Source organism: Lolium rigidum, chromosome 3, assembly GCF_022539505.1.
Source record: "Lolium rigidum isolate FL_2022 chromosome 3, APGP_CSIRO_Lrig_0.1, whole genome shotgun sequence".
Classification (NCBI taxonomy): Eukaryota; Viridiplantae; Streptophyta; class Magnoliopsida; order Poales; family Poaceae; genus Lolium; species Lolium rigidum.
In genome coordinates, this window is record NC_061510.1 from 45350015 (window position 1) to 45358340 (window position 8326).

General features: G+C 48.3%; 1 protein-coding gene across 3 annotated transcripts; it reads right to left on the minus strand.

Annotated features, from left to right (window-relative positions):
* Positions 1–1702: 1702 nt before the first annotated feature.
* LOC124701524 (BEL1-like homeodomain protein 7) lies at positions 1703–5531 on the minus strand. 3 transcript variants are annotated; one of them, XM_047233605.1, is made up of 4 exons: positions 5196–5531; positions 4651–4736; positions 2775–3904; positions 1703–2684 (listed from the first exon to the last, which is right to left on the minus strand). In XM_047233605.1, the coding sequence occupies exons 3-4, from the start codon at positions 3836–3838 to the stop codon at positions 2006–2008; spliced, it is 1743 nt and encodes a 580-aa protein (XP_047089561.1). In that variant the 5' UTR covers positions 3839–3904; positions 4651–4736; positions 5196–5531; the 3' UTR covers positions 1703–2005. The 3 variants fall into 3 exon arrangements, with proteins under 3 accessions (XP_047089561.1, XP_047089560.1, XP_047089559.1); XM_047233604.1 differs by having other exon boundaries at positions 2775–3889; positions 5196–5530; XM_047233603.1 differs by lacking the exon at positions 4651–4736 and adding an exon at positions 4561–4650 and having other exon boundaries at positions 2775–3889; positions 5196–5521.
* Between the last annotated feature and the right edge of the window lie 2795 nt (positions 5532–8326).

Below are 8326 nucleotides of genomic sequence, written 5' to 3' on the forward strand. Positions count from 1 at the left end.
ACTCGAAGGAGATGATGACCTTGGCGGCGAGCCTAGAGACACGATGTTTTTCTTTGGCCATAGAACAATAGCACGCAAGACTTCTCCCAGTGTCATCCCCCTTCAACTCGAGGGATGTCAAGCTCCAATGACTCATATCCCTGTACAACTTCATCCACCCGACACTAGCATATCCAGCTTGAATCTCACCGCCATGCCAACGTGCTCTAGGTTCACAAGGTAAAGCAAATTCGATCGCCACCTTCATGGATATGTTCTTCATTGGCTGATGTAGCTCACAATTTGTCTTCTCCCTGATATCATCCACGGGGTAGCGATCCAACGGTGCCTCATCAAGATGTGCATCATCACCATGGACCTCCGTGGAAGCCACACTGCTTTTCCACTGAGATGGGTCGCCGGTACTATCGATTGCAGGATCTTGTTGCAGCTGAACAATTGTCCCTTGCTGGCTCACTTGCTCCTGCAGCTGCTTTAGCATGCCATGCAATTCACAGTTACTTCTTTCTAACTTCTGGAACCGGTCCGCCTCATGCTACGGTTGTCGCTTCTTTGCTCTCGATCGGCTTCTGTAAGTGTCACCGTCCCCGGAAAACCCAGTCATGTACGGAACAGAAGGTCCAAAGCCTCTTGTTCGTCCTGGGTGTTCCTTATTCTTGAGGGCCTTTGTCAGCTTGTCGTTCTCTCTGCGGGATGAAACTTCCTCACTTGAACTTCGTTGATTGTTGCAACAAGGTCTTTGTGGGGTAGCATTTTTTTCATTATTATGTTCGCTGTTTGTGGGTCATACGATGACCCATGCGCAAGTATCATATTTCTCGATCTCAGGGGCCAATTATGTGTAGCTAGAGTGATCCCTTCAGCACGCTTGCTGGTCTCAGCTTGATCCCACTTAGGCATGGCAGTCTTGTAGCCACCTATTCCCAGCTTATGGTGATATATCTTTTTCGCATCATTTTTCTTATTCTTTGCCGACCTTTGCTAAGCTTCTTCTGATTTCTTGTACTTCACAAATGCGTCCTAGTGATCTTGATGCTTCTCTAGTGGGCCAGTGAATTCTAGAGCTTTTTTTGCTTGAGATAATTTTGGTATAATCTTTAGGCCAGGAATTGTGTGAAGTCAAGTTGCATCATGCTCTGAGGCATCGAGCACCTCTAATGCATAAGATGGAAAAATCAAATCAACATACACCTCTAAGTTAAGTGTGGCTCACACATAAGCTTGGGCAGACACGGTGATACATATAAAGATGGACCTTTAGTCCCGCTTGGAGACATCAACCAAGACTAATTAGGGGCTCGCGGCCTTCCGCAACCCCGCCGCAACCCCTTTAGTCTCGGTTGGTGTCTTCAACTGGAACTAAAGGTACCGTTTGAACCGGGACTAATGCTTCGAACAACTCCGAACAGAAGACTCGTTTTCTACTAGCTAGTAAACTCATATCTATTCAAAAAAATTATTATTGAGATTGAGAGAGCGCTAGCATATTTTGGGTGTGACTTTTCGGGAGTTTTCTAGATCTGAATTGTTTTCACTCTTGGAAATCATTTTTTCTACATTCGCTAGAGATGCTCTCATGATACATTTCCCGACACAGTTTCGAAAACCTGCTGTTTATTTGTTCCTGTTCCAAACTGCAAATTGCTGCACATCTTCTGAAGTTCAGAGCAGATCACATTTCAACAATTACAGATCAAGGAGCTGACCGGATCAACAGATCATCGTATCATGAAATAATCATTCGTCAATGGAATCTGTGCAGTCTAGCAAAAATACCAATCTAGTATGTTTACTACAGCAGCTACACCCCCAACCATCTCATATACAAAACCTACTTCACTTACCAAACCAATCGTATACGTGTATGTATATATATACTTGCTTCAAATTAACCGTGCACCATGTACTGCATGTGTGTCCACGGCGGCGCCGGCCGGCCGGCCGGCCTATGCATGCTTCTGACACGTCGCCACCTGCGCCTTTCCGTAAGTAGCTGTGCCGCCGCTCATGTGACGAAATCGTGCAGCAGCTGGGACGACGACGAGGAGAACCGCTGCCGATCGTCGGCTCCATTGAGGAAGTCGAAGTCGCCGGGATTGCCGCCGTACAGCAGGCCCTGCTGCTCCGGCGGCACGTGGCCTGCGTTGTTGTTGCAGTGCTGCAAGCCCAGCGTCAGCGACACGCTACCGCCGAGTTCGGCCATGTCGCCGCCGTACGCCACGAACCTGGCGTCTTCGCCGTGGTGCGCGAACGCGTCTTGAAGAAGGCTGCTGCCGCCGGGCCCGTGGTGGTTCAGGCTGAGGCCTCCTGGCGCGTACACGCTCATGTCGGCGCCACCGAGGCTGGACAGGGCCCCGGCGTCCATGCCGGACACCGGCTCCGACTTGTAGGCGCTGAGAAGCTGCCCCGCGCCAGCGTGCGTGTGCGTCGACGCGCTCTGGAACTCGTCGCGATCCTGGTCCTCCGAGCATACAGCGTCCTCGACCTTGCCGCGCTTTCCGTTGCCGGCGTTCTCTGACGATGAGTTGGTGGAGTCCATCTCCGCGCCGAACTCCTCCTTGTACATCTCCTCCACCATCGGCTTCCACAGCCGGACGCGCGCGTTGATGAACCAGTTGGACACCTGGCCCCTCGACAAGCCCGCCTGCCTAGCCAGCATCACCTTCTCCGAATCTTTCGGGTACCTGATTCATGGAGGATCAGTCAGTGGGGCAACTGAACACAGAGAAGGAGTAGATTGATCGAATCGAATGCATGGGCGGTGGATAGCTTACGGGTGGAGGAAGTGCTCGAAGAGCCAGGCGCGGAGGACGGAGACGGCGGACTCCGGGAGGCCACGCTGGGGCCGCCACGCGTGCTGTGGCTGCTGCATCATGCCGAACTGCTGCATGGCGCGCTGCTGCCGAAGGTGCTGGTCGATGTACCGCAGCCGGGACAGCCCCCCCGCGCCTGAGCCGTCCTGTGGCTCCCCGAGGCTCCGCCGCACCGCCTGCACCTGGGCGCCGATCGCGTCACGCAGCGATCGGAAGTGCCGAGAGATCGTCTGCAGGGCCAGCGCCGTGTAAGGCTTCGCCGCACCGGATCCGGCCACCGCGTCGAACGACGACACCACCATCTGCATCTGCTGGTGGTAGTGCCTGTACCTCCGGTCCACCTGCTCCAGCATGGCCATCAGTGCCGTCACCTTGTTCTGGAGGTCCTGCCTCTCCGCCGCGGACAGCTCGGCCGCGGAGGAGCTCCCCTCGTGCTCGTCTCCCTTGTCTCCATCGGCCTTGCCAGACTCGCCGTTACCAGCAGAGTCGTCCTTCCTGTCCCCCTTCTTCTTGATCGCATCCCGGACACTGACCACCTCGTCCAGCAGCTCGCGTGCCGCCCTCAGAAACCTTGAGTTATGCACGTACATATTTCCCGGTGTGTTCCTGCTCGCCGCCATGGCCATCGTCGGCTGCTGGTTCGGGCTCATCAAGGAGGGAGTCATGCCGCCCGGACGGCCGTACTGGTAGAGCGACACCGGCACCTGCGTGCCGAGGCTGAGCGACAGCTGGCCGCCCTGATGAGTACGCTGCGCCGCCGACACGCCGCCGTCTCCCATGAACAGCTGCGTCTGCAGGCCGCCGAGCTCAGCGCTGTCCCTCGAGTTCATGTACGCGGACGCCTCGTCTCTGCCGTCGCCGTCACCGCCGTGCGCGATGGTCGCCGGGAGCGGGATCAGTCCGCCGGTCGCTGCGTCTGGGTATTGGTTGGACATGGGGTAGTGGTGGTGGAATGACATGTCGCCACCGCCACCGCCTCCGGCGAGACCCCTCTGATCAGTGGAGGTGGAGAAGAACGTGGCCATCCTCCTCTTCAGAAGCAAATGCACTCTATCATCATGTCTTCAAGATTTGAACTGGCAAGAAGAGGACTGAAAACTATTAGCAAATCAGAAATTCATAGAGGTCGTTTGGAAGCCAGGATTTCATTTCGTTTGTAGCATTTGAAAATGAATACATGTATTCATTTCATTTACATTGTAATTTCAGAAATATACACTTGTTTGGTTGCCACAGGAATTGCAAATGACAGCAGAATTCAATATTGAATGTGTAGAGGTTTCCATAGAGAATTGCAAATGACAGGTTTCAGCTTGGAATCATGTTTACCCATGGAGTCATTTTGCTAGAATTCCTAAATGAAATAACAGCACAATTCTATGGCAACCAAACAGCCCACCTATGGAATTCCAAAATGAATTCCAGGATTTCAGGCCCAAATGATGGATACCAAACGACCTCAAGATGATTTCAGCTTTCTGGTGAAATAAAACTGCAGTAGTACCAGAATTTAATTATAGGGGTCATATAACTTCAGATCATTACAACATGTTATATACTGAATTCGGCAGAAATTTGATATAGAGTAGGCAATTGTTACTGCAAATTCATTCAGAAAGTTACATGAGGGGTGAAAGAATTCAGAATTACCCTGCATGGCTACTACAACTGAAGTAAATCCAATTCCCAAAAGAGAGAAAAGAAAGGACAGAATGAATCCAACAGAATTCAAAGCATATCTATCCACCTGGGAGAATAAACTTCAGATCACTGCACTTTTCTGAAACTTCAGATTACTGCACTTTTCTGGAACACAGCTTCCAAGGCTTCGTGGTACCTGCATAGAGGAAGAAACCGAAGTCTTTCAGTCACTTGATGAACTCAGCATCTAATAGGAGCAAAAACGGCAGTCCAAATCAGTACCTATCAAAGGGGAAAAAGGTCTAAGAAGACTTGACCTGAGAGAAATTAAGAACTCATCGAAATACCAGCTGGAATCTCTTTGACTTGAGAGAATATCAGCTCGAAAAACACTCACTAATTTCACTACTACTTGAGAAATTCAGAAACTAGACTTGACACTAATCAGCTAAAAGAGGAAGCAATCTTTCCAGGTTGTGCTGCACCCACCAACCACAAGGAGCTAACTATGAACAGGAAGCTCAACAAGCAAAGAACAGCCAAGAGAGACCTGCTGCAAGCTCAAGAAGCAAACAACAACCAAGAAACCCGCTGCTAGGCTCAACAAGCAAGAACCCAAAGAATCTATACAAAAAATCAAACAGAAAGAGAAACGTGCTGCTCACAGGATCATCCAAAAATCGATATTGATGCAAAGATCAAGGTGATCTTGATAAGGTAAGGCTATACATAGTTACATACCTCTGTAAGAACTGGCTTTGAGGCCAAGCAAGAGCAAGCGCTCTTGGTGCTACGTTGTTCTGACAGAAACCACCCGGAGAGGCGGGGACAGAGCTGATCCCAAGGATTCTAAAGAGGGATTAGCAAACAAGAGAGGGGGGCTAAAATAACAAGAAATGGATTGTATAGCGTCCCTTTTGGTATTCTTCTCTTTTGGTTGTTATAGCTCCTACCTCCTGCCTTTCCTTGAGCAATAATATACTGCCACCAATAAGGACCTGCCTAACACTATCTCCCTGCAAATCCTAAAGAAACCCCACCACAGGTTTTGTTTGTTTCCTCGAGATTATTCCTTCCTATCTCCTCTTTATCTCACTCGGTTTCTCATGTAGGTTGGTCTTAGCGCGTGCATCATGTTTAGGCAGGCTGCAGGAACTTGGACGGTCGAGATCTAGCGAGTGTACGAGTTGCACTTCAGGGTGAACGACCGCCGTTCGATCTCGGCCATGGATCCTTAAGAACTGATAAGATGTTTAAGCTCCGTACATAAACTTGTTTAAGCATGGAATACATACATGCGCTTTAACTTACAAACGTGGTGATAGAACCAAGATCGTGTGGTGGTTGCATATATACTACCACTCCTAAATATGCTTCCACATGCAAGTGTTTTTTTACTGAACAGTTGGATGATTCAAAATCTCAAATTAGTCAATGGATTAGCTCGGTTCGTGTGATACGAATGGCCTACAACATTCACAACAGAAAAAAAAACTCCTAATTTTGTATATACTTGTTTAGAGACTCATAGATTCTTGCCAGTTTTGAGTGACCTTGCAGCATACTTGTTGGCAGTTCAGTTAGTCCACTCAGTGCACAGAAAAGTAGGTCCAATACCTTCCTCACTCGCTTGGTGTGTTTCTAGCTGAAAAAGCTCCCAACTTGCCGTTTGTAGGTGATTCTCTCAGGGCAGCCTTGATTGCAAGTACACCAATCGATCGGTCGGAGAACTTTCAGTAGGTGACGGCGTCTGTTAAGACGTATTAGTCCCCTAACCACCAGTTGGTAGACCTAAAACCCTCTTTCCCCTACTCAACCTTCCGTATCTCCCAACTGATCATCATCATCAGATGCTCCCAAGCAAGTGCATGGGGAACGACGCTGACGGCTCACAGAACCAAGTGCATGATGCCCTACATGTACATTTGCATCCGCATGACCAGATCTTTCTTTCTTCTCTGGTTAAAAGTGCATCAACAGGAGGCCCCCCTAACACCACCAGATAATGAGATAACTAATGCATAATAGCTTTATTTCCGTTTGGTGGCACCACTTGCTTTTGAAATTGGACATGTGGTAGTGATGTGCAAGGACGAGTGTTTCCGTGGTCCCCCTCCAATCATGACTTTGACCCCTCAACCCCCCTTGCCGTTGCTTTGTGGTAGTCTCGCTGACAGGCGGGCCAATTTCAAAAGGATTCGGCGGAAATTTGATCAATAGTTGATCATAAGATTCGTATTGAATGTGGACACTATTATCTCTTCCCCAGCTTAAATTGCTAAATATTTTTTCAATATTTTTTTTATTAATGTCAAGATGATACAAGTTACACATTGCATCTGCAACGATGTAAGATCAAGAGCTGAACAAGACATGGGAGATGCATGCAATGGAAAGAGGGGAAAAAAAGAACATGGCCGCGTCAAATCGCTAAATGTAGTGTACACGTATCGGTATTATGATTAGAAAAGTATTTGGAATATTGTCACCATCATAAGGTCACATCCCAATTAATTAATTTCCTTTTTTTAAAAGAAAATCATTGTGAAAACCCAGAATTCTAGTCGGTATGGACGGGAGTATGAGACTAAAGAGTCTTCAATGCATCACAACGTTATTCAATAATACGATGACAGTGATCTTCATAGGTTTGAGTGAGCTGTTGCCTGTTGTCAGTGATTTGAAAGATTGTGATTTTTTGTCCAGTGGTAGGATCTTTGGATTAATTTTTCTCATTCTCCTATGGGAAAGATATGGCATCAGTGTTCAGCAAAGATGAATATATTATATCTGACATTTGCTCAGATATATGGTATTATGGTGGTATTGGTGCACTTTGTTTACATTGAGGCCAACCCACGATAGATGATCACAAATGTGAAGTTCACAATCCTTATATCTGAAGAAACAAAGGTCAATCATCATTCCTAACAGCACTCATGCTGATGTAAGACACATTGCACTCTATTTTAGACGCCCCAACGGCCCAACCCCTAAAAGAAACAGAAATGTGAAGTTCACAATCCTTGATTCTCAAGAAACAGATGTCGTATCGCGATTAGTTATAGAGGTCGATCCCATCAGGCGATTTGGATCACCTACAGGTAGCTAAAAGACATGTCGGCCCTTAAAACTGGGGAAGCTTCAGACCTACTACGCGCGTCGTCTCTCCTCTGAAACCTCACCAAATTTTGTTCAATACCTGATAATTAGCTAGCTGATTAAACAAGTTGTTTCGTGATTGTCCTTTGCTTGTCCCACCCTTGCTTATCCTAATCAAGCCATCTAGGTGACCCCGATCATGTCAGTTCGTCACCGGATCGAATTAGGCGTACGTCGGTGGATCGCGCACGCGGTGTCGCCGCGTGATTCGCCGACGTCTTGTCTAGGGAGGGTATGAGATGAGGTGACCAGTAGGAGTTTCCAATGATTTGAGGAGCACCGAAGGATAACAGGGAATACACTCCCGGCACTTCCTTGGACTGGCGATGACCAGTGCGTAGAAGGGGCGGGGCTGTAGAGGGCATTGACAAGAGCGTGTGAGTGTGACCAATCATATGCGCGAAGTTGAAGCTGTCGCGTCCAAGGAAAAGATGGATGTGGAGGGAGAAAGAAGCATGGGGAGATGGATGGAGAGAGATATCCGATGAACAAGAAAGAACAAGTGGCATCAGCTTCATCACGCGAATATTGCTGAGCCTAGCTAGGTGGGGTTAACTAGGGCTAGCTAGGAGACGTACGTACGTGCATTATCCTAGTGTATAGTGGCACACTGATGAATGGATTAACAATGCGAGGAGAAAAATCGTATGCTAGTAAACAAGGCTTGGGCTGCTGATCTTTACGAGGACAAAGTGTATCTCGTTCTCTCT